A 26,673-nucleotide genomic window follows, 5' to 3' on the forward strand; every position below is an offset into this window, starting at 1 on the left:
AGAGTAAGAGAGATTGACTTATTTATACTATAAGGTTAGAGAAAGTTATAACTGGTAAATAAATTAGCCCGGCTCTTGAAGCCCGAAATGACTAAATCTAATTTATAAAAATACTTAAAATAATAAATTGGGTATTCGGGTAATTCCCGAAACCCATTCGGGTTACCCAATACCCAATACCCAAATTATCTTAAATTTCAATATCCAATCTCATACTCAATCCCATAAAAGTGGATATTGGATACCCAATACCCGGTGGGTATCCGGTCAGGTACGGGTAAACCCAATACCCGATATCCGTATTCCCACCCCTATTCCTCCATGCCATAGTCCACGAACGATCTATCCTCCGCGGAGGATAATGTGTGCTTAGTCCGTGGTGCTGCAGTGGCGGACTACGGAGCGGAGAATGCATCGTCCATCGCATCCTCCGCTCCATTATGGAGAGCATATTTTGCATTTTTTTTAACGTGCTCTTGAATTAAGAGTGAATCTAAATATTTTCCAAATTTTTCATTAGATTTTTAAAAAGTTCAAGTTTGGACATCATACAATTACAAAATATAGCATATTGTTAACTTTGAAATCAAAATTGAATAAGATATTTTTAAGTACCACATGAGTCGAGCCGAGTTCAAGTTCGTTAATTAGGTACCTTCTTCCCAACGTAAAATAAAAACTGAAATATACTAGAAGTATCGATTGCATATGCAACATAAAATTAACTTGGGTGGAATTCTATAATTCTTTTTAAAGCTCTAATTTGGGATACATCTAGAATAAACTTTATTTTTAAAAAATATATAGATTTTAAACCTTGATTTTTCGTTCTCAAGTCCTAATTTTTTAAAATTTTAGTATCGAGCGGAACGAATTGATTTTATTTCAAGATTGTGAAATAGAAATATTTTTTAAATTAATATTAATAAAAAATGAATTTTAGTTAGAAAACAATTTTGACAGCGGCGGTGAAAGAGAGGTAGAAATATAACATTGAAACGCGCAGAAGTCCGGCAAGCGTGAGCTCGGCACTAACCAAATCCCCAATTATGGAGGACGGTGGTGGCGGAGGGTTCCGATCAAGCAAGAAGGACAAAGAAGGCGAAGTCGACTACAAGACCAAGGCCGGAACGGCGTGGTCCCATTCCTTTCTCAACCAGAAGCCGTGGCATCCGCTCTCCTACCCTAACCAGCGCCGCAAATGGATCGCCGAGCAAACTCACTCTCAGAATCAGCGCCGCGCCGAGGAGGTCGCGCGCGAGGTGCGCTCTACTTTCCCTGATTCGTTCTCTGTATCGAATGTCTTGTTGAAAATTAGGTCTTTTTTTTCTCTAGAATTGGGAAATAATGGAATTGGAAGTGGTGAGTGTTGTTATGCTCTATTTGATTGTATTTCCATTTAGTTATTCAGCTCCAATGGAATATCGGTTTGTTCCGCTTACTTGTTTTTGGATTTTGCAGCTATTGTATGCGTTCTTCATTCAGTGCTCTGCGTTTCTTATTTATTTTTTTGTTTTCCTTTTTAGATTTTGATACTTAAGCCTTATAACGCTGATATATTATGCTTTTTGTTTCTAAGATTTTTACTGATTTTTGTTTCTTTCCTGTTTCCAGTATGCACAACAGCAGGATTTTCTTCGGCAGACTGCGCTTCTTTCACATAAGGAGAAGGAAAAGGTAATGTTTAAAAGTGTAGGAGGGAATTTATTTCCTATAACCACAACGAAAGGGAAAATGAGTTATGGAAGTTTTGGCAAATGAACACACACATACATCTGGTTTAAAGAACAATATGGATTATATTATCATTATATGATCTGACTTGCCAGTTGCCACTTTACACGTCGCATTCGTTCTTGTGCTTTTATGCAAGAATGCATTTAGTCTTTTTTTTTCATATATCTTGAGTTAATTACTTGGATTTTCATTTTTCTTGTAACCTTGTTACAATCAGTTGGAAATGATGCAAGCTGTAAGCTTTTTATATGTAAAACCTCCTGGTTACAATGCCGAAAGTGCTAAAGCTGCTGAGATTGCTGATGAGAAAAGGAAGCTAGAGCAATCTCTTGAAGAGGCATCGTCTTCCATGTAATAAATAGTCTTTACTTGATCAATTTAAAACTGTATGCTGATCTATGAGGTCTATTTTTTTGTTTTCATACTACTATAATTTTTCTCATAGGGAAGGTGGGCTGTGTTCTGTTTCTTTTATCAACTAATATGGTGTCTGTTACTTTTGTAGGAAGATGGAAAATGAACCTCCTGCAGGGGAGAAAAAGAAACCAGTGCCAAAAGATGTTTTTGGTCGTAAATTACCTACTGAAGAACAATTTGAGGTTCTAAAAAATGCTCCAAAGTACGTGTGAATATTTTTCTTCTTTAAAGATTGTGTGGCAGACATGTTTAATTATTAAGCTGTTTTAAGTTTTGCTTATTTCTGGAGGTATTTTTCAGAGGTGACTTTTTCTTTTCTTTATATGTTTTGGGCTATGGCTGGGAATGTCTTGAGGTTCTGACTTCTTAGGATATATAGGATGATTTGAGTGCCATTTCTCTCTTTTCAGGTTAGATACTGGGGTTGCTGGCCGGGCAAAACCATTTGGAGTTGAAATTCGCAATGTGAAATGTCTTAGATGTGGGAACTATGGGCATCAAAGTGGTGATCGTGAATGTCCATTAAAGGATGCAATAATGCCTAACGAGGAAAGTAGATTAAAACGGGATGACCCTTTAACAGCCATTCTAGCTCAAACTGATGCTGGTGAGGTAATTATCGTACATACCATGTATCTTGTAGCTGTGTACTGTATAAGAATTGAACTCAGTTAGCTGCTGATTAGAACCATTCTCTGCTGTAGCTTGATATATAGTGCTGCAATAGTGACATTTGATGTTTCATATCCATGCCAGATGGTAAATAAATGTCGAATTGCCATTTCAAATATTAGATAGAACATGTGAATATTGTGAAGGAGATGCGACAAAGAGAATTTTGTCTTGGGAATTTGAGATTTTTTTGGAAGTTCATGGAATGCTGAACTACTTTGTGGGATACAGCTGCTGATTTGGACATAGAATATGCTGGAGGATTCTGTGAAGCTTAAAAAAACCCGACTCGTCCATTACATAAAATTTTACAGCCCATGTTTTTCATTGTTGATGAATCACTAGTACCAACAGCAGCTAGGGAAAAGGTACAGAATTATACAGAATAAAGAATGAGAACTTCTTTTTCCTTAGGGTAGGGTGGGTGGGGTTAGATAGTAATGGGAGCGGATAGATGTGCTGGGTCGAGAAAATTGTTCATGCATATGGGCGTGTACGCCTGGCTGCACCATCCTTAGACTGAAGAGAATGCAGACCAAGGCATCCCAATTAGAGACAAATGATGCTGAATAATAATTGGACACTGGAAAATCTCGAATCATGTTAATGCAAATGATGTGTTTATTCAAACGAGATGTATATTTTATCATTGCTTTCTTCTCTCTCTTGCAGCCTTTAAAATGGGAGCTGAAGCAGCAGCCCGGAATGAGCCCTCCTCGTGGAGGTTTCAATCCCGACGATCCCAATCAGCAGATAGTTGCCGAGGACATTTTTGATGAGTACGGAGGTGAAAGCTATACGCCTTGCAGCATAAAAGTCAAATGTGTCGTCAGTCTTGAGATTCTGAAAGTGTAATCTTCTTTTTATCTTTATTTGCAGGATTTCTAAGTGAAGTCAACATACCAGAGTTGCTAACCAACTTCTCTACAACAAAAGCAAAGAAGAAGAAGAAAAAGAAGTCAGACAAGAGCAAGTATACGAACACTAGACGGTCTCCTTCACCAGATGAAGAAACAAGACACAATGAAGGGAGTGAATCATCATCTGGAGATGAGAGGAGGGAAAAAGTAAAGAGAAGTCATAAGAGGAAGGAGGAGGAAGAAATACGGGATGGTGAAGGGAGGACATCATCATTTGTCGACGAGAGGAGGGGAAGAGTAAAGAAAAGACATGAGAGGAAGAAGAAGAAGCTAGAGCAATCCGAGTCAAGTCCATCCGAAAGCTCAGATAGCAATAGGCGTCGGAGAAGGGGAACCAGACACAAGCATCGGCATTCAAGCTCCTCCGAGGCATCTGACTCTGATGATCGGGGACGTAGACGCCATCACCATCGGGGAACCAGACACAAGCATCGGCATTCAAGCTCCTCCGAGGCATCTGACTCTGATGATCGGGGACGTAGACGCCATCACCATCGGCACAGTCGGCATAGTCATCGGCATCAACACTGACATCATACCGTTTTTGAATCAGATTGGTCAAATTTCCTACACTGAATATAGCGGTGAAATGGATGTGTTAACAGATGCTGCAGAAGTAAAGCAATTGAAAAATGTTGAGATTGTGTAGTCTGAACACAGGCTTTAGCTTTATTTACCAGCATATATTTCATTGGAATCCATTTCAACAGGTATTGCAATTTTGGACTTATATAAAATAAACTGCAATTGATGTGCACCTGTTTTAATATGTTCTTAGTAAATTCCTGTGGTACTTCATATCCAGTTTCTAATTTTATGATTTTTTAATGGGAATAAACTTCCAATTTGAGATGCCAAAATACTATTGCCAAAAAAAGTCTGAAGTTTGTATAAATAATAGAAAAAAAATTATTTACATTGCATTTTAATACATTCAGTCATATATATTTAGACAACGTTAATTTTTTGCATACGTGTGACGTACAGAACATGAACCAGCGATGCAACTTTTTGTGCCAATGAAACTTATTATATCAACATAAAATAATGTTGAAACATCTTGTACCTCGTGTAAATAAAAAGTTAATATTATCTAAATATAATTGACAAAATGTATTCATCAAATGAAATGCACATACAAGGTTTTTTTTATTGTTTATGCAAACTTAAACTTTTTGAGCTAATATGCAACAATAATGAAATAGTTTGAATAATATAGTAATCCGTTGCAAATCATAGATTTCCAGGCTTGGGTGACGGAATGGATTGTATGCATTGAGAATGGAAATATTGACCTAATGAACGGAACAATATAGAGGGAGAAGTGTGTAAACTCGATGATTAATTTGGAAGTTGGAGTATATTATTTGACTTATGTAATTTCTGTTTTTTGTTTAATTTTTAATTTGTGACTTGATATATTTATGATCTATTATTATTGTAACTTGTTTGTTTTAATTTGTGTAATTTTGTGTTGTACTTCATTAGTATGCATATAGTACTAATATTTTGAAAATTTTATTACAAATTAATTAAAATACTTCCCCATTCTCCTAAAAATACGATGAAAGTGTATAAGTTAATGCACAATTATTAAACTAAGAGACATATATAGAAATAAAAAGTGATTGAATTATTATTAGTGGAGAATGAGTCTCATCTTAGAGATAATTTTTTTTCTAAAATAGAAAGTATATAAGACTAATATGAAAAGAAATAATATTTTTAAGGGTTTGGGGAGTATGAAATAATTTTTGTAATGCTATTCGTATAAATTTTAAATATAATTAAAAATATATGAATGAATATTTTAATAAAAAAATAAAATAAAATAAACTAGAGTCAATACTCCACTTATTACAAGCTCCTTGGGGATGCAAAATATTTACCTCTGATTCTCTACACTTGACACCAACACAAAACCAATATCTGATCATCTTTCCTCATAAATACACCATCTCATTTCACTGATTATCAAAAACAACAAATTCAAAATTGTTAGCGAAGGAGAGAAAAGAGAAGTCGTAGTCTCATAGCTCATGGGAGAAGAGGGCAAGAAAGCGGCGGAAAAAGAGGAGGTGATCGATCACTTTGTCTTCTTTCTTTGATCCATTGCATTTCCCCCTTTTTATTTATTTTTTCTTTCCTTTTCCATTGCATGTTTTATAACTGTTGAAAATTGGAAGTGTTGAGTGTAATGCTCAATTTGTCTAATTTGGGGACTGCATGTTATCGATCACGATTAGAATGCTCATTTCTCTCACCTTTTTAGTCTTGCTATGCTTTTGCTAAAGTTGTTCAACTCTTTTGCAAATTTTTGTTTCTTGTGCTTTGCAGGGTGCACGAGGTCATGGAAATATTGCACAGAAAGGGCAAGAAGAGGTGATTTCCTATATCTCACCATTTTGAACATGGGAAAATACTTTATTGTATCTGTTGATTTTTTTTTGGAAATCTTTTATTGCTATTTATGTTGATGTTGATATTTGTACTATACTATTAAAAATGAGACGCTTCTTTGTTGAACGAGATTTAAGAAATTAATATTCAAAGAGATAAGTAAAGAGAGAAAATAAAGCAAGAGAGTGAAGAGAGAATAAAGTAATAGTGAAGAAATAGACTCATTTTAGGTGGGACACCCAAATAGGAAAGTGCGCCGCTTATGGTGGGATGGAGGGAGTACTATATATTTTTTAGTTATACTTATATTGGGTGGAGGACAAATACTTTTTCATTCTTGGTCATTTTGCAACATTGTATTATGATCAAATAATCTCAAATAGAATAAGTTATAATCCTATCACTTAGTTTGAAATTTTTAGATGTTTATTGCCTTCTTTTCTAATTTTTTTCAAGTATTTTTTATTTTTAAATATATAAAAGGTATGCTAGATTCATTTTCTACAATCAATATAATTTTCAACTACAAAAAATGTCTAATTATAAATATTCATATTATAATTTATGATTTTTTATTACATAAGATGTTATGATCTTGGATTCTCTACAATTAAAAACTTACATTATGTAAGTACTATAGCCAGCTTTTTTTTCAAGAATAATTAACTGCATTTCAAAACATTGAGTAAACTAGTTCTTTACATAGACCTAATATTTCTTACAATGTTTGTTTTCGGAAATGCAACTTAATTATATTGGTTATTTTTATCTCCAAAAAGTTAAATTGGTTATTATTTTTACAAATTTAAGTTTGTGGAAAATTTTCTCTATATACCTATTTAAAAAGAAAAAAAATATGCCCTACACAATATATGTAATCATAGGTGCATATGTAGTTATTTTTCATGTATGAAAGATTTAGTATTGAAAAATTTGATGGTTTTTTCTCATATAGTACTATTTGTATTCTTGAATTGTTTAGAATTCATATTACCACTAATTGGTATTTGATTGGACTAGTAATGAATTTATCGTACGCAGAAATAGATAATGTCTTGCACCACGCGGGTGAAATACTAATGTCTCAGATATTTTGGGTGTGAGCAGGTTAGTTGGACGTGGAAGAGAAAGCCGTTGCAAGGATTTAGCCATTCGATCTCCCTTTCTTACCGGAAGAAAGTGTTTGATGACATCAGGTCGGTTTTGACCTGTGTCGGTGGCGAGAAACTACTGCAACGATTTTTGGATGGCTGCTTTGGTCATCTTATGCGTTTCATCGGGGGAGTTAGTTGCAGCAAAGCTCTGCATGAGTTGATTAGTCATGAAATCACATTTCCCAAAGCCAAAGGAGATGAGTTGTGGTTCCACGTTGGTGAAACCAACATTCGGTTTGCAGTTGCAGAGTATGCACTCGTGACCGGACTACATTTTGGATCATCCACTTTTGATCCACTAGGAAGTCACGAGATGCCACGGGAAGGGCTTTTTATGCGATTATGGAAGGGTCGTCCTATCACCACGAAACATCTTTGGGGCCTGTTTAATTTGCAGCGTCTTAGTATGTCAGCGGAGGATTATTTGAAGGTGGCTCATGTCCTGGCCCTGCATCTGATGGCGTTGGGGTATGACCAGTGTAGGAGGATCGAGCCATGGGTGTGGGTTTTGGTTGAAGATCTCGATCAGTGGAATAGTTTTCCTTGGGGTGCATACACGTACCAGGCGCTCGTGCACTTTGTTAGCGTCCTGCCTACAAAGAGGGGAAACATGAAACATGGACTACGGTATATAATTTCTGGGCCGGTATGGGCCCTGCAGGTATACACTCTTTGTGTTTATTGCCTTTTCAACTTTATTGATTCTTTTGACTCAAGTTGGCACGCCTTATTTTACAGATTTGGGCGTATGAGGCTATACCACGTCTACCAAATAGGTGTGCTTTGATCACCAAGGAGGCCCGTGTGCCCCGATGTCTTAAGTGGTCGTTTCTGAGGAACGGAAGGTTGCACAAACATATTTTGGACAGGAAGGTATCATATATCATGCTTTGACGGATATTATTGCAAAAATATTCAAATTTTTTCCCCGCCAAATTTCTTTTTAGAAAGTAGCTAGGAGATTAACTTATGTAAAATTCATTTAGTAAGTTTTGTAAAACAGTATTTTAATCATTCTGCATTTTTTATTAGAAATATTTATGTTGATTAAATTGTGTATGTCTAGATTTTATGACACAAATTTATTTTGTCCAGCTTGTTTGTCATGTGACATTGGAGCCAACAGACGACGAGCGCTTGCAGCCATATTGGCTGAGCTTGCAAACTCAGCAGCCACTCGGCGTTCGTTACGCTTCCCCACGGACCCGGCAGCGGCAAGTAGTGGCGCCTCCGCCTCGTGTCGTGGGAGCTGTAAGGCGGGCCAGGGTTCCAGTCTTGTATAACTATTATTTAACTTCATCAGATGGCGCTTCAGCTAGTTCGTCGCCGCCAGAACCACAACGCGCGGCTCCTCTGGAGCCTGTCGAGGTCCCTGACACCGATGGTAGCTCGCGCAGCACTCCAAAGCCATCAGATCGTCCCAACCGCAGGCTGAACCGCACAACACGACGCCCACAGAGATGTCCTGAAGCACTGGACGAGGCTCGCTTTGTGGATCAAGTTTCTGGTAAGGTGGTTGATCATCTGGTCCAGCTTCTCGTTCCCCAGATGAAGCAGTGGATAGACGACCGGTTTGATCAGGTTCAAATTGATTATTCAATATTTTAGTTTTCGATTGTTTCACCATTTGTTGCAAGTCTTTGCTAGTTTTTACTTCATTAACACTAAAACTAACTAGAATACTTATGTTTGTTATGAGGTTGGTTAATTTTTTTCACTTTTATTATCCAAAGTTACTTGTAATATAGTGAGACACTTTTTAATAATTCATACAAGAAGCAAATTGTTGAGTGGCCTTACTAGATTCTCATTTTATGTGACGATGATCAGATGGAAAAACCTCAAGGTTGCAACCCAAAAAGTGCTAAAGCTGTTGCTGAGATTGCTGTCAAGAATAAAAAGAAGAAGAAGTACTTTGGTGGGGGCTCATCTTCAATGTAATTCTTCAACTACTGCTTTTGTTCATAGTAGTGTGTGATGATCTCTGAGGTTTGTTAGAATTTGGGTTAAATGCTGTGACTGAGGAATGACACATTCTTTCCAGGTTAGACACTGGTGTAGCTGGCGACGGAATATCAACTTCTAATCAAGAGGATTCTGTGATGCCTAGTGAGGGAAGTCGAGAAAAACGCGATGTCCCCATTCGGCCTCATAGTGATGCTAACAAGGTAATGCATAGCAATTGATTTATGATGAAGGGAATATGATTTGATGATTTCTGTCAATGTTAGTAATTTATTCACATGTAAAAGCTGTATATTGAGATGAAAGTTATTGACCAAATCAAGTGAATACTGTGAAGGTGTAGTATGATTTATGTGAATGTGAATGTGAATGTGAATGTGAATGCAAATGCTTTTTTATTCAAAATAATTTGCATTCTTATCTCCTTGATGCAGCCAGTTAAGTCTGAGATGAAGAAGAATTCAGGTGAAAACTTTGCAACTCAATCCTTATATATAATGGAACTATTTGATGAATTTGTAATTTTCTTAGTTGAAGCCAGTGCATCCAAGTTGCAAGCCAACCCTTATTCAAGCAAGACGATGGCGCCGAAGAGGTTGAAAATGAAGAAGTCTCCTTCGTCCAACGAAGAAACAAGTGATGGTGATAATGACGGAAGCAAATCGCCTTCTGGCGACGAGAGGAGGAGGAAGAAGAAGAGGAGCAAGAAACGGAAGCAGAAGTATTGGCAGTCGCGTTCGGCTGAAAGCTCAAGTAGTGACGGTGATCGGAAGAGGAGAAATAGACGCAAGTGTCGTCGGGAAAGTTCCTCCGAGTCGTCTGATTTCGGCCGTCGATCCAGTCGGCGGCACCATCGTTCCCGTCAGAGCCACCATCGCCACGAACAACATCACTCCGGTTGATCGGCCTCTTTCAGTGATGTAGGTGATATGTTTTGAACTATGCATTATCAGAGTTGAGAGTAATTTCTTGATGCATGGAATTTCTAGGTAACTTAACATGGAATTTCTAGGTAACTTAATTTTGAGCCTTACTAAGTAAATGTTTGATATTTTGTGGCTACTAATCTTGTGATGCATTACCATAAACCTAACTCAAGCATTACCTTGATGATGTTGATGTTTTATGGCTGCTTGGTTTTTGAGATGCATTACCTTAGTCTTAGGATTGTAAGGTTGTAATTTTCGACTTTTATGTACTGCCGTACTGATGCATTTTGACACTATAATGGGTCTTCAGTTCAATTCCTATGTGTTTTTTGTTGGTAATGCAATTCCTATGTTTTTAACTATTGGTTAATTTGCAGACTTTATGCAATTTTATTTATGTGTTTGGTGGAAAGATTTTTATTTTATGTGTTTGGTGGAAAGATTAAGTAAAAGAGAGAATAAAATAAAAATAAATGTGTTTTTACTTTTAAATTATTTTAATTGAGATAAATTAAAAAGGAAAATAAGTTATTTTTCAGTGGAAACAGAGGGAGTACGTACTAATTTGATCATTGAATATCATCATTGTAAGGGCTTGTTCACCTTTCAACTTGGGATAACCCAAGAAATTCAATCTGGGTGTTTGTATTCAGCATGGGCCCACAGAAATGAAAAATTATATGTTGTTCGCCTTCTTTGTCCAATACTCATTCCTGTACCCAACAGTGACCACTACACAGAATAAAAATTAATTTTTTATACTAAAATCAGCATTTACGGAACCCTAGTTTTTATTCTCCATCAACATCTCAAAGCGGCAAAAAAAAGCGGGAAGCCTATGGTGGGAGCGCATAGCGATTTTTCAGAAAGTTCACAAACAGAGGGTGCAATTGTTGAAGTTGGCTTGAAGAAACTGACTTCAACAGGTGAGTCGTGTCCCACTCCATTGCTTGGTGTTTGTATTTTTCTGCAACGTGTTCTTAAAATTTCTTTGTGTGGAAATATTTGCCGACAAACGTGTAGATGCGAATCATTGGCCGGAGTTGTTTATGCCCTAATTTCTTGAGATTCAATTGAATTATTTATCGTTCTAAATGTGTGCATTTTGATTTTGTCTGTTTGACTAATGGAATAATAGATAAAGGGATAAAGTGGTTTATAGAACAATTTTGTGCGAATGATGTTGTTAGGTTCTTTGTTGTAGTTATCATGTCTCAGTCGATGCGCTTCGGGTCTGGATCCAACAGTGGGTTTACTAGTCAGGGTGAGTAGTTTACAAATCAATTATTGAAGAATTTTCAAAGCACCTAATTAGATTTTAACCATGTAAACATAATGCCTTTCGTCGCTTCACCTTTTCTGTGCGCAAAGGGGGTATCTATTCTGGGAGAACGAAGTACCGAAAAGGGGAACGCAGTCGGCGTATGTGGACTACACGTGAAGAAGATGTATTGGTTTCTGCTTTGATTGAGCTGGCCGCTACAGGGTGGAAATCCGACAACGGTTTCCGAGCTGGTTATCTTGGGCGTATCGAGCAACGTCTGCGCCAGGCATTCCCCAATACTGATCTTATGGGTGACCCCCATATTAACTCAAAGATTGGTGCGTGGAAAAAGAATCACAAGAGTCTTTCCCAAATCCTATCTGAGGAGTGGTGTGGGCTTCACTGCTGACTTCAAGATTGATTGCGATGACGAGCAGTGGGAGCAGATCGTCAAGGTAAATCAGTGTGAATCAACTTTAATATTTGTTTACTAGTAGGCTATAACAATCTGGTTACTGAGCTTTATGATTTGCATCTTAGCTTGACAGCAGTGCCAAGACAATGCGCGATAAGGCCTGGACTTATTGGGATCAGTGGGTGCTCATATTTGGAAAAGACCGTGCAATTGGGACCGGTGCTGAAGAAATCCCTGATGCTGCCCGATCACTCCAGCAGCAAAATGTTACTGCCAGCGAGAACTACTCAAATGACTACTATGTGAACATGGAGGATATACCTCAGGAGGACAACACGCAGCCACAGCCAACCCCGACACTCGAGAACTACTAGGAAAGCATTGGTCAGAGTGAAAGCACTTTGCGGAACAACATCAAAGGTGGAAAGAAGCGTAAGATAATCTATTCTGACGATTCAGCTATAATGGAGTTCCTTGGTAAGTTACATGTTGAGACTAACACCCGTCTGGAGATGATATCGGCTAGGATCGGCTATGAGTTTGATATCGGAAAGGCGAGGCAAGAAGTATTTGATAAACTTGGAAGTGTTGCGGGGTTGACCCTGGCGCAGAGGTACGATCTTTGCGACATACTGTGTGAGAAGACGCAATGTCTTGATATCTTCATGGGCATGCCTGCCGAGTCCAAACTAGGCTACGTCCTCAGGTTTCTCAATCAGAATTAGATCTCGAGGTCAACCACATAGCAAGCTGGTGGTAGAAGATTTGGAAGTATTTTGGTGACAACTATTCTATCTGTTATAATATATTAGCTAGAAGACTCTTAGCACTTATTTTGTAATATCAGACTCTCACTTGCTGTGTGTTTTGTATGTGCCCCTTTGCTGCACCTATTAAGACCATCCGACCTACCAGGTCGGCCCCTTTTGTAGTGGTGCTTATAAACCTATCCGAGGGGTTTATTATGATCATACTTGTGTGTTAACATCTAGTCTATGTTCTGTGCAAGTTCCGTTGTATTTTAAGTTCTTGAATCACGTTTCTGTAAATCCGTGAAAATTTATAATGGATACAACAACAAATAATTGGTGACGTAACATCCCTAAAATAAGCCTAGATGAAATATTTGGTTTTATCATAAAATAAAAAAGATATATAAATGAAAGAATTTTTTTCCAACTAGAAATAATATTATATAATTGAAGAGTGTCCAATTAATACATCACCAATGAATTATCATTCTAAAATATGTGAAATATTTAAATCTTTCCGAAAACCAATGCTTAAATATAAATCAAAGGTATTTGAATAAAATGATAATTAAATATATTATTGTTGTAGGCAAAAGAAATTAAAAATAAAAATTGCGATTGGTCTTCTATTGAAATGGAATGCAGTGGAGAAATCTAGAGACATTGGGAATTTGTATATGAAACAAAACCGTGCCATTTGTCCACAAGGAATAAAACTAAAGAATGTGACGAAACATGTTTTCTTTATTGGTTAACTAATTGCTAAACTTATTTGATAAATTTGATAATGAATAAGTAATTACGGTTAGTTTAGAGCTATGCTATGATTTTATTGGAATTAGGGCGTTACAGGTGATGTGCGAACAACATACATACAATTAATCCATACCAAATTATAAAACTTCATTCCATGGTTCAGTGAAAAATTCAAACACCATACGATGTTTTAGGAACCCAAACTGTTACATATGCATAGTGAAGAAGGCATATTGGAAACAAGACAAAAAAAAGTGTAATGCAAAGCTACTACTTTTTAGCCCCCATATTCATATTTTATATAAGTTGGACTAGCACGTGCCTCCTCATCGAGGTCGAACTTCAAACTTCAGGATGGCGCCACCATGCAACCGGAGAGGACGACGCACAAGAACTTGAGAGTGGACTTGCACGCATAGGAGTTCAAGCCGCTTGGCGGGGTGCTAAGTTTTTGGCATAGTTCTTGCTCTTAGCCAAACGGTTTACTACTACTACTACATTTGCTCCGGCTTTGATAAGAGGATTGAGTGGCTGGTTTGTCGATTCACGGTCAGAAACACCACCCTCATCAACGAAAAGCTTGCGTTTGACTTTAGATGTAGGGAAGATAGCGGGTGAATTGACTTCCTCATCCCCATCTCCAAATGGTTCGGCCACGGTGGTGTCCGAGATGATGATCACCGTCGGAGACTGCTCCAATTTGACGTCGTCCATGCCGAACAAGATTGCAAGCTTACTCCATATTGGCTCATGTTCGTAGTAGTACGCTCTTGCATAGGTGTTTTTCTGAAAAATTCACGATGTATTATATTTATTTTATATCTATAAACCATGCACAGATAGCAAACCTTGTGGGAAAAAAAAATATTGATGATCATACCTCAAAGATCTCCTTCCAAACATCATCATCGGCGGTGACGATCTTCTCTGGCCTGTTATAGTGCGTACCTTGATGAGCGGTGACCTCCTTAAAGGTCCGGTAACGCAGCAACAAAATCTTAACTCGAGTTTTCAAGTCCCACTTAGTATACCTTGTCCCCACCTTCCTTTCTATCTCCTTCATGGCAGTGAGCAGGAAGTAGCTTAGCTTGGGAACTCATCGAGAGTCCACATAGTCTCGTTCTTCAGGCGTATCAGTGTGTCTACCAACACATCGTCGCCTTCGGTAGTCCAAAGACCTTTGTACAGAAACTGACTTTGGCGCGGGATGTTCATAGTGAGAACCAAACAACAAATTTTTTGATATGATAATTTGTTGAAGTGTGAATTGTCTGTTTCTACTTGGTTATCAATTTATAAATGGAGTTTCATAGCTAATAAATTTTTTGAATGACATTTACCTAACAATTAAATGATTAAGGGGCGTCGTCTAAATTGCAAAGTCAGTTCCTTTTTATTCATAAATTTATACTCAGTGACTCAACCACCTCTTCATTAATGAAGAAGTGCCGCATAAATAGTCAATTCTATTGGCTATAGTCCTGAAAATGTATACTGTGCTGTCATTACTTCTTTGAAGAGGTAGTTCTACGGCTCATTTATTGGAGGAACATCTCAAATACAGCTTGGGAACAAATCTTAGAACTAGTTTGCTCTAGATCATCTCCGCCGAAAACAACCCTTGAATCATGGCTTCCAATGAAACAAGCACAAACAACGAGTATGTGATGCAGAGAGTGTGTGGTCACATACAATATTGAAATTTGATTTTTATGAACGTCAGATCAGCTAGTGAATAGGAATCTGCCCTCATATTGCAAATCTGCAACAACTCAATAAAATTTCTTCATTTCATTTTCCCCTGAAATGAGATAAATGTAGTGAATCCAGTTGCACTTTATGTAAAAATTTCTGACATTATTTGTTTGTAGGTTACTAACCCCAACACACCCTCGGCTTCCGGGATTCATAAAGGTATTCTACTCCATCCAGAGTTCCAACGCACTTGTGAGTATTTTAATTGGTTATGCACCTACGAAAGTGGTACGACTTGTTTCCATGTTTTTAGCTTATCTATATTTCGGTTTGTGAAAGCGCTTACCGCCGGAGTTCATTGCTACACACGGTGAATTTCTTCCATAGGATTGTACCGTTGAGATGCCTAATGGTCGGAAGTGGAATGTCAAAATTAAAAGGCGCACATGTGGTTGGTACTTCAAGCAAGGGTGGGCCGAGTTTGTGTATAGAAATCATATACACAATGGGGATTACCTCACTTTTATCTATCCTGCCACCGTGTGTTTCATATTACGCGTTACGATTTCATGAGTGGGTGCATCCCGACCAGCGACATTGAACGTATGTAGTAGGCGTGGTGATATTAGATACACTGTTATCCATTTATATTTAGTGAACAAATAATTTACAATTTGACTTGTTATAATTATAGACTTGCCATTTCACGAAACCACTCAAGAAGCTGATATAGATTCGTCCGATGATTGGTTCCTTTCGGACACCGATGAAAACTCCATAAAAAACTCTCCCACCGGTGTTGAAATAACTACTCACGCTGCGTTGCCTGCCTTCAGTTTCATAATAACGGACGTTCACATGGGCCCTTATATGGTTAGTAATTATCGATTGCGAGTAATCATTCTAGTAAGTACATTTAAAAATTTATTTGATTTATGAGTATATTTCGGTATTTGTTGAAGGCCATACCAATTGAGTTCTGGTCTGCCAACAATGTCAAACAAGGAGAGAACATGGCAGCATTTTTCACTGTCTATTATCAAACATGGGGGGGTGTTCATAACCAACTGCAATGATAAAGTCATTGTTCATGGAGGTTGGAAGCGTTTTCTTCGGTACAACGATGTTGAAGTCGGTGTACGATGCATGTTTCAGCTCGTTGATGCTGAAAATCTGCACTTTCGGGTCATATTTAGCCGCTAAGCACGTACCTCTTTCAATCTAATTCGTGCGCTTTCATTAGGATTGAATTCGTGCGCTTTCATTAGATGCTCTTGTTTTGACTACCTATTTTGTCTTCGGTTTGTGATGTCCGACCCTCTGAGCATGCTTTTGTTTTAATGATAATGCTCCATGAAGTGTAGTATGAGATTGTCGATTAAGTCTTGAGGCATTATTTAATTACGAAGAGGTGTATGCTCACAATGAGCCAAGAAGAAATTTTTCTGCCCAAAATGAAATTTTTATTTAGGGAGTGAGTATACACAAATTCTAAATTGCCAACTAATAATTTCAAAAAATAAATATTGACCAATTCACTAAGTTTATTAATATATGTTTTGTTACTCTTATCCTTTAATAATTGATTTTTGCTTGTTTAATTGAAGATTTAAGGTGGGGAGATTAGAGATATTTATTTTGGATTTTGAGTTAAGTTATAATTTCTGCATAAATTCAATTTACAGTTGTCGGTTTGATAGAATAGACAATATTCAATTTTCTATAAAAAATTTATCGTCAGTATTATTAAATTATGCAAAAGTTTATTTTTTTTGTCATTCTTAATTAAAACATTCGAGGTTAAGATAAAGAATGTGTAAAAGTGATTTGTTTCATTCTTTAGTATTTGTCAATTAGCTTCTTGCAATAAAAAAAAATAACTTTGCATTTTCATAGATTTTATAATTGTGATATGCTATTACTTCAAAAAATATAAATAAAAGTTACCAATTTTTTTTTTGGATCCATATTCTACTTTTTGAAATGCACGGTCTATGTATTAAATTAATAAAAAAAATGAAATATATATAAGTGATTTTAAAATAGAGAAGTGCAAACATAACAAGTAAAATGGACAACACATACACACAAAATATAATAGAGATGGATAATGTTTGAAGTGATAATGATAGAACATAAAGTCAATAACATATTCCAAATCATCTATTCATCCACATTTCTGTTGCAATGTTCTCTCGTAATTGGGTCCAGTTGGTGGTTGGCTCAATGGACTCAACAATCTGTGTACCAATGACCTTATCTTCATGTATTGGGTTGTACTGGGCACCATCTAGCTCGGCTTCTATCGGATCTATGGGCATCTCACGGCGGATGAAGTTATGCAACAAGAAGCAAGCCATTATTAGCCGGATCTGAGTTTTAATTGGATAAAAGGACGGACTACGAAGGATCCCCCAACACATCTTTAACACGGCAAAAGCACGCTCTATAACATTACGCGCCTTGATATGACGCATATTAAAAAGTTCAATTGAATTCTGCGGCGCCTCAGTACCCGGACCCCATTCCTTGAGGTGATACCTAACACCCCTAAAAGGTGTTAGGAACCCATTGCTGTTGGCATAACCGTTATCGCACAAGTAATAGCATCCTGAAATATATTCGACATTAAATACAACGAATGAGATTATAATTTTCATAACAAATGAACTATATTCATAATAATCACTAGGGACAATGAAAGACCTTTTGGGACTTTTAGTCCATTTTGCCTTGACACCTCATCCCTCAACACACGAGAGTCTCCAGCTGACCCCTCCCATCCTGGAAGGACATACACGAATTGCATGTTACGGTCACAGACAGCTAGTGTGTTTGTAGCTATTTGCCCCTTCCGAGACCGGTAACGGGGTTTGTCTATGCTACTCACTAACACGGGTATATGTGTGCCGTCCAAAGCACCTAGACAGCCTGCAACCATGTGAAATCTATGTCAAATAAACGAATATCAGAACATGATGTAGAATATGGACACAAAGGATACCTTGAACCACTTCCATCGATTATCAGCACAATCGTCGCTGACTGGTGTAGGTTTTGCAAGGAAAATTGAATACAATGACAAAACAGCACATAAGACCTTGTTTACATAGTATGAAACAGTGGCCCCCGACCTCCAAAACTCAAACTTAACGACCCTATTCTTTTTGTGGTGTGCAAGAACTCCAAGAAACATGGCAACTTGTTCCTCCACCCCAACGACCTTGCCGGCGTGCAGCCCACCACGCTCAGTGAGAAGATAACACAGACGTGCGAATGTGTTACGATCCATTCGTATATTCTCAACACAGTTTGCATCACTCAAATGAAATAGACGGTCAATTCTATGTAGTTGTCTAGGTACCCTACAAATCACATTGTACCGTTTAGCCGTATCGAGGATTTGACGCCTCGAACGGACTGTGCGAGCCCTCAGATACCTATGCATAAGCAGAATAGTCTCCTCCGAAATATGGACATAATATCCTCAATCAACTGACATAGCCAAGCATTATTGGCATTTGGGTGCCTCATCTTCCGGTCAATTAAGTTCACACAAGATAATTTTGCTGCAACGAAATTAATATACTTTATATAACATAAAAAAAGAACCTCAGTTTACGGCTTCCCACTGAGGTTTAGATTCGGTTAACAAGATTTAAGCAAAACGACATCATCAATGAATTACATACAAAATGAGGCAAGATTGATAACATATAATCAAATCATAGACTACTTGAACAATCATCGTCTGGGACAACATTTATAGATGGACAATCAGAAACAAACCACAAATATAGTACAGTTTCATATTTGAACATGTATAAAAGAAGAATAAGATTCCAGCCAATACCTAGCCTGCGGATGTGAAGTCGACGTCGCTTCCCGAGCTGCACAGCTGTGGACATACATTCAAATAAAGGGCATATCAATGGAAATGCATTCAATACACTTCGACATTTTCGTAGTAGTTAAAGCTTTATTTGGTGACCCATTGACATAGAAACATCTACCAAAATGAGAAATCCCCAAGACAAAATTACCTACAACGCAGTTCTGTGTTTTATGATGCCGATCGAGTTCCAGATCTGTGGAAATTTGAAAAAATTGGATTTTCAGGTCACGTTTCTAGATTCACTCAACAAATTCACAAAATACACAAAAATTGATATGTGATGTCGAAGAATCCCTAACATATTCTTCGACGGTAGAAGAATATATAGATCTTCATTTTGGATGAGGAAAAAGCTCAAATTAAATCAAAGGAAAATGAAGAGCCTTACATGGGGAAGGAAAAGATGAAAAGGATTTTACGGCCTCTTTCCAAGCAATTTTTGGATGCGTTATCCCTTCCGACGACCCGCCGCTCTGAAAATTGAATGAGAAAGTGAATCCAATTTTCTCTTCACAGACGAAGAAGATGGAGTGTAGTCCGCCACTTGACACGTCAACAACGAGGGCAAGTTAGGGAATTAACCTTCAAATCCCGGGTGCAAAACTCAATGCAGAAATAAAATCTTAGGTTTTTTGGAAGATTTGAAATCTGGTCCAAAACGGGTGAATAGTGCGGGCCTGTCCTTTTATCTCGGCCCAATCAGATTTTAAATAGCAGAAGGCAAACATTATGAGATGCACAGATTTGGAGTGGAATCTGGGCATATCTGATAAGGTGAACAAGCCCTAATGCTTATGTAGCCGGATATGACATGCAACGTGTACATAAGACAAAAATAATACTTACATAGTCGGTAATTGCAACGGATATCATCCCTCAGCATGTTTCGAGCCAATCATACTCGGGTTGTGGGTCAATTAGGTGTGGGTTAGTCGGTTGTGATTTTTATTGGGTTATAAAAGTTCATCCCTAGCACTAAATGTTCGGGTTTCGAGTTAGCGCTAATCGGATTACTACCGATAAAATTAACATACGATCAACCCAATACATAACATTAGTTATATTTATAGGATGTAGTAAAACATTTAATTTTGATAAAATTGAGATACATGCTTATATTCAAACATGATCAAATACTAATTTCACGATATGTATAAATAATACTCCCTCTGTCCCATTAAAATTGAAACGTTTTCTTTTTTAGGTTTTCCTATTCAAAATAAAACGTTTCCTAAAGTGGAAAGAACACAATCTCTACTTTTTCGCCTCTGTTACCTTATTTTCGTCTCATTAACTCACAAAACAACATTACATAAAATTATGACGAAAAGCAAATGTTTCATTTCTAATGGGACAGAGGAAGTCTAAACATAAACATATTTCAAGAAATTTTAAAGTATGTTTAGCAATTATAATTTTTTTTTAGTAAATTTGAAGTTTCTAATTTATTTATATTATATTTAAAAAACTTAACATAGAATAATGTATACTTGTATATAATATTGAATGAGAGTTACTTCCTACGTCCTGGGTAAAATGATATTCTTAGTCGGCATGAGATTTTAGGAATTGTTGGTTAGTGCGTTTAATTGGAGAGAGAAAAGTTAGGTGTAAGTGTTAAGAGAAAATGAGTTGAATATTTAATTTAGAAGAGAAAAATGATTGAGTGTATCAATTGAAGAGAGAAAGTTTCTAAAAATAGAATCGTATCATCTTATTTGAGACAAATTGAAAAGGAAAGTGTGTGATGTTAAATGGGGAACGGAGGGAGTATTTTTTAGTTATTTATATTATAAAAATAATCAATGAAGTGTCAATTAAGAGCCAAAAAAATAGAACAATAGAATTTTATCGGGTTTCGAACCAACCCATTGGGTTTTCAGGTTAGCCCTATTCGGATTGCGGCCAGCCCATTGGATTTTCGGGTTAGCCATATTCGGGTTGTGGGCTAATCGGGTGCAAGTTAATCAGATTATAATTTAACGAGCTAGAAACTTTTAACTATAACCCTCTAAATTCAACAGGTTATTCGGGCCAGCCCACAAGTTGTGGGTTGCACTGAGATATCTAATGCATGCTAGAATAGATATTTTAAAAGGCTCTAGGGAAAGTCGCGTAGACTGTAGAGAGAGTCGCTCTATACCGAACCCGACATCTCCCGTTTTCACCCGACCCGTTATCATCCTGAAACATAATCGCATAACCCGACCCGAATAAACATTCACCCAACCCATCCCCGAATTTCGCATCTCTCTCTCTAACAAAGGGCATCTCATCGTAGCTCAGACGGAGCCGATTCGCCGGCAGCCGCTGCCGTTCACCTCCTACAGATATACATATCCTCGTTTTGAATTTTCTCCGACTTTTTCTATTTATCGACACTCGATATCGAGCTTCTCTAATTTTTATGGCTTCCGATGACGAAGATGCGAGTCTCGTTCATTTCCTCGAATCCGAAGTCCTATCTGGGCTCTCCGAAATGGTATTGCAAATTTTTCCTGATATATGTTTAAATCTATTTTCTGAATCGATATGCTACGAATTTTATGGTATATGTTGAACTGCGTATGTTTTCTGTGTTCAACTGTGTTATTGATATGCTTATAAGTTGTCGTTTGTTCATTTTAGCTTGTTTCAATGAGAAAGAAGTGTTATAATTGTTTAACTATTGTAGAAATTGATGTGCTGATAAGCTTAATTTGGAGATTTTTAGAGCCAGATTTTATTATTATTTTACTTTTTATATGCACTGATGACCTAATTATGTTAATTTGTTTCTATTTATCTAAATAAAAGTGTGACTCTATTCGGAGTCAGAATTATTTTTATATAAGTTGTATTTCATGTCTTTGATTAGACTAGTATAGGCTATTACGTTGCTTGTCTCAATTGTGTATTTTTTCCATTATGAAAAGCAAATGTCCTCTTAAGGTAGCAATATATTGAATATTGATGTATGTATAATTGTTAGATTGTCAGGAAATACTATACCCTCTCAGGGGATATTTCTGTTCTCTTTTCATTATTGTTGCATGCAATACCATTGTGGGCTTCTATTTAGAAAAAAATGTCATCTTGCAACTTTGTTGGTTCATACGACGTGTTAAGAGAGCGAGTCTAGATTGGCATATATGTTATATGTGTGCATCCGTTCGTCAATGTATATATAATTTGCTATCTTTGTAAATTTAGATATGTGAGATCCCTTTATATTGATGTACAACCTACTCATAACTCTTAAGTATTCTTTATTGGATAAACGAAATATTTCCAACACAATTGTAATTGGATCTTTTGGAATGTGTGTGCGGCAGGAAGAGGAAGAAAGAGACATGAAGAGACCGCGTGCTGAGGAGGGGCAACTAAGTGAACAAGAAGAGAAGGAGCAGCAGGAAGCCAAGAAAATAAGAATCGATGAGGGTGAAATTAGTGATGAAGAACTTTCAAGGGTGCTACGGTCATCGTCCTCATCATCACTGTCATCTGTTGAGCTGGAAGCTGAAGTAAAAACTGCATCTTCACCTCCAAAAGGAAGTGAGACTGTCATATCTGGCAATAGCAGTCGTGGGAGGCATGTCATGGAAAGCAAACCTCCCCCTAAGAGGATTGAGACTGGGATTTTCAGCCACATCCCTCCTGAGTTGCTGTATCACATCCTCAAATTTCTTTCTTCTGAGGTTTCAAGAATATTTTAGCATTTGTCCAACCTTATTCTGTTGAGTATCTTAACTGATCGAGCTATAATTTCTGATAATTGAAATGCAGGATCTTGTGTCTTGCACGTTGGTTTGTAGGTTCATGAGTTTTGCTGCTTCAGACGAGTCACTGTGGCGTCGCTTGTTAGTATTATTCCCTTTTTTTTTTCTGAAGCAGTTTGACATCATCTGATCGTTTACAAAAAATATGCACCCATTCCTCTCCTGTAGATATTGTATGCGGTGGGGTCTGCTGCCTCCGAAAAAGCCACGAGAATGTGCGTGGAAGAACCTTTACATCAAGGTAGTTTTGGACTTCAACTTCATGTCGTGTCATTTCTGCTAATGTAATTTTTTATTTGTATGTATTGATGTCTTTAGTTTTCCATAATCAATGGCTAAAGCACACTCTTCTCATTGTGTGGTCTTACTTTATTTCTTTTTCCTCCAAAGATCTGGCTTAATACTGACCCAATAATTTGTGATTATTTTCGTTATTGCTTTCAACAATTGCATTTTGAGATTTAAACTGAGGCTACTCTGCTGTTTCTTTTTCCCTATTTTGCAGCGTGATGAAGAAGACATGGCAGAGTTTGTGCGAAGCTGCCCTACTGAATTCAAAGAATATTACATCCAAATGCAGGTGGCCAAGAGAAGCCAAGCACCTAATCGTTCTCAGGTGAAAAAAATTAAGTGTTCTGATGTAGAGTTTTGTTATACTTGCTGATGTGCTTGATTGGTCACATTGTATGTTGAAGTTCTCCTGATTATATAAGAACCAGTTATGTTAAAGTTTCAGTAGTCATAACTCATAAGTGATGAATGGCCATGTATTCCTTAAACAACTTAAAATATTCACCATTTTATATTATATGGCATGTCAATAGCAAGAGGCTTTTAATGAGGGAAACCAATGTAGGACTGTATCCTGGACTCCCATGATCTTCCAACCCTGCAGCCTGAAATGTTACCAGAAGGCTTCTATTTTAGTTAGAATTTAGAAATCAATGGAGGAACTACCTGTTATTGCAAACAAACTAAATTAACATGTTAATCCTTAATTCACACTTACAACATCTATATATATATATATATATATACAGGGTACAGTTATACTACAAACCCCTCTGCCCATTAAAAGCATAAAATACGAGCTATTATACCATGGTGAAATCATTGTGAAAATTGACAAATTCATAGTATTAATTGTATTTGTGCCCACCATGGGGCTTGAACCCATGATAACAAGGTATTTTGATTAGATATAACATGCTAACAAAGTAACAAATGATAATGATGAATTCACAATTCGTAGGAAATCTACACAAATACATCACCGATTTAACGCAGCTCTTCGTAATGTAAGAGCCGAACATAGTTCCTATTTTATATGGAGTATAAAAAAGTCTTATGTGATCCACATCCTATGCATCTTTTGCTATATAGTGTTTATTTTTTATATCCTATTACAAGTGTACTGTATAATTATGGAAAGAAGGTGTACATTTGAAGTATCTTCTATTTTTTTGGTTTATGTGTAATAAATAGCTGATGTTTAGGTGAATGATGACCGTATAATTCTTGATAAGACTCTTGCTGATCAAGTGTCCATTTGGAAGAGTAGCAGAGGCCTAACTGAAACAGCAGTACCCAATCATGCTTGCTCCGGAGAAAACTGCACTTACTATCAAATCGGAGATGTATTTGTGTGTGAGAAGACTGGGAATGTTCATGGTAAGGCCGTCCTTCTCTTTTGGTCAGAGTCAGAGACACGATGAAACTTTGATGAACAAAATCGTTTCTTCTCATTTCAATATTTGACAAGGATGATGTAGACTGTTGACTTTCCCTTCTGTTTGTGTAGTCTGTGATGATACATGTAAAGATGTTATTATGGATCCTACAAATGAACTCTTGGTCTGCACCATCTCTGGCCGATGTTTTGATCGATTAATCTCACCGGATGAAATGGAACCTGATGTGGTAAGACATTTTTCCATGTATTTGGTGGACAAATTTTTTCTCTGGGTTTCTTTCTGTTTGTATACGTTTATCAGTATATTTCTTATTGCATTCATGAAGCTCCACAGAAAGTATTGGAAAGGGTGGGGAAGGAATCATGCTTCTTGTTAGTTGTCATAATTGGGAGACTCTCCCTACCTTAGATTTATGATGCACCATCCTACAAATCTCATACAGTATCTACAGCTAATTTGCATTAGGGTATAGCTCAGGCACAATAGATAGCCATAAGATAATTAGTCGAGAGACTGTACGAAATAAATTAGTATTTCATAGCACTTGGCATGTTGCATATCCTTTCTTTGCTCTCATTGTGTAGAAGTCATTCTTTGCTCGCCTCGTCTCCATTCTTTCTGATATATTTTTCTCCTGCTAATATTTCTGATTCTTAAATATCTTTTGGTGATAATTGTAACGACTGTGGTCCTCTTAATGAAACCAGACTATTATGGGGCTGATGGTTTCTGAATATTTTTTGTCGAAAATTCAGGAACAACAGCAAGCCGCTGCTAACGATGAAGCGGAGGAGCCTTTCATGGGATCTGGTCGTTTTGGTACGTGTATGCTACACCTTGTCTCGTAAATGAACAGATTCTTCTAGCTCCCACGTACTATTTGTGATTTTTTACTGTGTAATCCGTGCACCAGCTCGGGCATATTTACTTGGATATAACTGCGATGATGAGAAAGAGTTGGAGGCCGCATTGAGGTTTTGCTGATTTAGGTTCGTCTCTCAATTCTAGCTTCTACATGGTTTCGGAATCGTTGAAATAACATGGTGATGTATTTATAAGGGACACTTTAGCTGGTCACCTTCAAGTGTTTTCTTGTGAAGAAGAAGCTATATATGTATTTAATGTATCAGCCGAAAGAATGGATATTCTCTCATCTTGCATCTTTGCTTAGGTGTTTTTTGTGTTTATCTTAAATTACTAAAAATTGGGCATGATGTTTGATAGGTATATAATTCGGACGAAACCCAACAAATTTGACTGCAAAATGGGATGAATATTGCTGTGTTAGATGTCTATCAATGGATCTATTTTATTTTATTTTGTTACAAGAAATCTTTAAAACCAAGACAAAATACATGAATTGTTGTGTAAGTGCTAATGCTTAAATAAATTTCATGAATTGTGAATTAAAGTGAAGGGAACAAGTTGGATTCTAGTTCAGTTAAATTTATAATCCATTCGTCCTACAAGAATATGTATTTGTTTTTAGTCTACCCAATAAGAAAATGCACTTTCTAATTTTGAAAATTAGATTCTCTCTATTAATGTGAGACTATTTTTCGCTAACAGTACTTTAATTATTTTTCTTTCTGCTTCTGTTATATTTTACCAATTGTTCATTATAAATCTTGCCCAACTAAAAATATACACCCTCTGTTCCGCGGTAGTTGAGTCATTTTGTCATTTCGGTACATTCCATAGTAGTTGAGTCATTTCCTTTTATAGCAAAAGTCAACACATTTCTTATCTCTTACTTTACTCTCTATTAATTTATTCTTTCTTCATCTCTCTACCTTTTCAATTTTTACTTTATTCTTCATTTATTTAACCCACTTAACACAATTTTTCTTAAATCCCGTGCCGAAAAGAAACGCCTCTACTACCGCGGAACGGAGGGAGTATATTTTTGTAGGACAGAAGGAGTACCATATTTTTTTGTTATATGGTCCATTATATTTTCCATTCATATCACATTTATTCGGGATTCAAAAATCATAAAAATTTATATACTTATTATGAATACAATTATTCACTCATCTACAAATAGTTTCATTAGTTTTAATTATATTTACGAATAGTTCCAGAAGTAAACTGTAACTTATGTGGAAAAGTGAAAATTTTGAGACTAACAATTAAATTAGAATGGAAGGTCCACTCATTACGTACTTCTAAAATCAGAGGTAACAAAAGCACGTTTTGCATGGATTTCCCAAATACTACAAATAGTTCAAATACAGTATGCTGCTTAGC

The 26,673-nt window shown here is 36.8% G+C and overlaps 3 protein-coding genes and 1 long non-coding RNA gene across 4 annotated transcripts; 3 read left to right on the forward strand and 1 right to left on the reverse strand.

Moving 5' to 3' along the window:
* The first annotated feature begins 1,001 nt into the window (after nt 1–1,001).
* On the forward strand, nt 1,002–4,503 carry LOC125215220 (zinc knuckle (CCHC-type) family protein). The gene is made up of 7 exons (XM_048116579.2): nt 1,002–1,262; nt 1,615–1,677; nt 1,955–2,088; nt 2,243–2,356; nt 2,565–2,766; nt 3,499–3,613; nt 3,706–4,503. The coding sequence occupies exons 1-7, from the start codon at nt 1,050–1,052 to the stop codon at nt 4,275–4,277; spliced, it is 1,413 nt and encodes a 470-aa protein (XP_047972536.2). The 5' UTR covers nt 1,002–1,049; the 3' UTR covers nt 4,278–4,503.
* A 1,282-nt stretch (nt 4,504–5,785) lies between these two features.
* Nucleotides 5,786–10,293, forward strand: LOC125211011 (uncharacterized). Its single transcript, XM_048110681.2, has 9 exons — nt 5,786–5,824; nt 6,084–6,128; nt 7,254–7,961; nt 8,039–8,173; nt 8,396–8,881; nt 9,131–9,237; nt 9,345–9,468; nt 9,700–9,730; nt 9,797–10,293. Exons 1-9 carry the CDS (start codon nt 5,786–5,788, stop codon nt 10,165–10,167), a joined length of 2,046 nt encoding a protein of 681 aa, XP_047966638.2. The 3' UTR covers nt 10,168–10,293.
* A 7,792-nt stretch (nt 10,294–18,085) lies between these two features.
* Nucleotides 18,086–19,442, reverse strand: LOC125209936 (uncharacterized). Its single transcript, XR_016137433.1, has 4 exons — nt 19,360–19,442; nt 19,120–19,164; nt 18,930–18,974; nt 18,086–18,645 (listed from the first exon to the last, which is right to left on the reverse strand). It is a non-coding gene; the product is annotated as an uncharacterized LOC125209936 (long non-coding RNA).
* A 1,738-nt stretch (nt 19,443–21,180) lies between these two features.
* On the forward strand, nt 21,181–25,576 carry LOC125217085 (F-box family protein). Its single transcript, XM_048118909.2, has 9 exons — nt 21,181–21,453; nt 22,286–22,648; nt 22,737–22,810; nt 22,898–22,970; nt 23,235–23,345; nt 24,226–24,400; nt 24,531–24,649; nt 25,179–25,242; nt 25,337–25,576. Exons 1-9 carry the CDS (start codon nt 21,379–21,381, stop codon nt 25,405–25,407), a joined length of 1,125 nt encoding a protein of 374 aa, XP_047974866.1. The 5' UTR covers nt 21,181–21,378; the 3' UTR covers nt 25,408–25,576.
* The last annotated feature ends 1,097 nt before the right edge of the window (nt 25,577–26,673 follow it).

The sequence above is a fragment of the Salvia hispanica genome, chromosome 3 (assembly GCF_029641045.1).
Source record: "Salvia hispanica isolate PSC_SH4W2 chromosome 3, Shi_PSC_v1, whole genome shotgun sequence".
Taxonomy (NCBI): Eukaryota; Viridiplantae; Streptophyta; class Magnoliopsida; order Lamiales; family Lamiaceae; genus Salvia; species Salvia hispanica.

Bases quoted from the DNA above. Each gene is read 5' to 3' on its own strand.
- LOC125215220 (XM_048116579.2), top strand. From the start codon at position 1,050: ATGGAGGACGGTGGTGGCGGAGGGTTCCGATCAAGCAAGAAGGACAAA. The intron at 1,678-1,954 runs GTAATGTTTAAA...TGTTACAATCAG, and splicing joins CACATAAGGAGAAGGAAAAG to TTGGAAATGATGCAAGCTGT. The intron at 2,089-2,242 runs GTAATAAATAGT...TTACTTTTGTAG, and splicing joins GAAGAGGCATCGTCTTCCAT to GAAGATGGAAAATGAACCTC.
- LOC125211011 (XM_048110681.2), top strand. From the start codon at position 5,786: ATGGGAGAAGAGGGCAAGAAAGCGGCGGAAAAAGAGGAG. The intron at 8,174-8,395 runs GTATCATATATC...TATTTTGTCCAG, and splicing joins AACATATTTTGGACAGGAAG to CTTGTTTGTCATGTGACATT. The intron at 9,469-9,699 runs GTAATGCATAGC...TCCTTGATGCAG, and splicing joins CTCATAGTGATGCTAACAAG to CCAGTTAAGTCTGAGATGAA.
- LOC125217085 (XM_048118909.2), top strand. From the start codon at position 21,379: ATGGCTTCCGATGACGAAGATGCGAGTCTCGTTCATTTCCTCGAATCC. The intron at 22,649-22,736 runs GTTTCAAGAATA...ATTGAAATGCAG, and splicing joins TCAAATTTCTTTCTTCTGAG to GATCTTGTGTCTTGCACGTT. The intron at 23,346-24,225 runs GTGAAAAAAATT...GCTGATGTTTAG, and splicing joins AAGCACCTAATCGTTCTCAG to GTGAATGATGACCGTATAAT.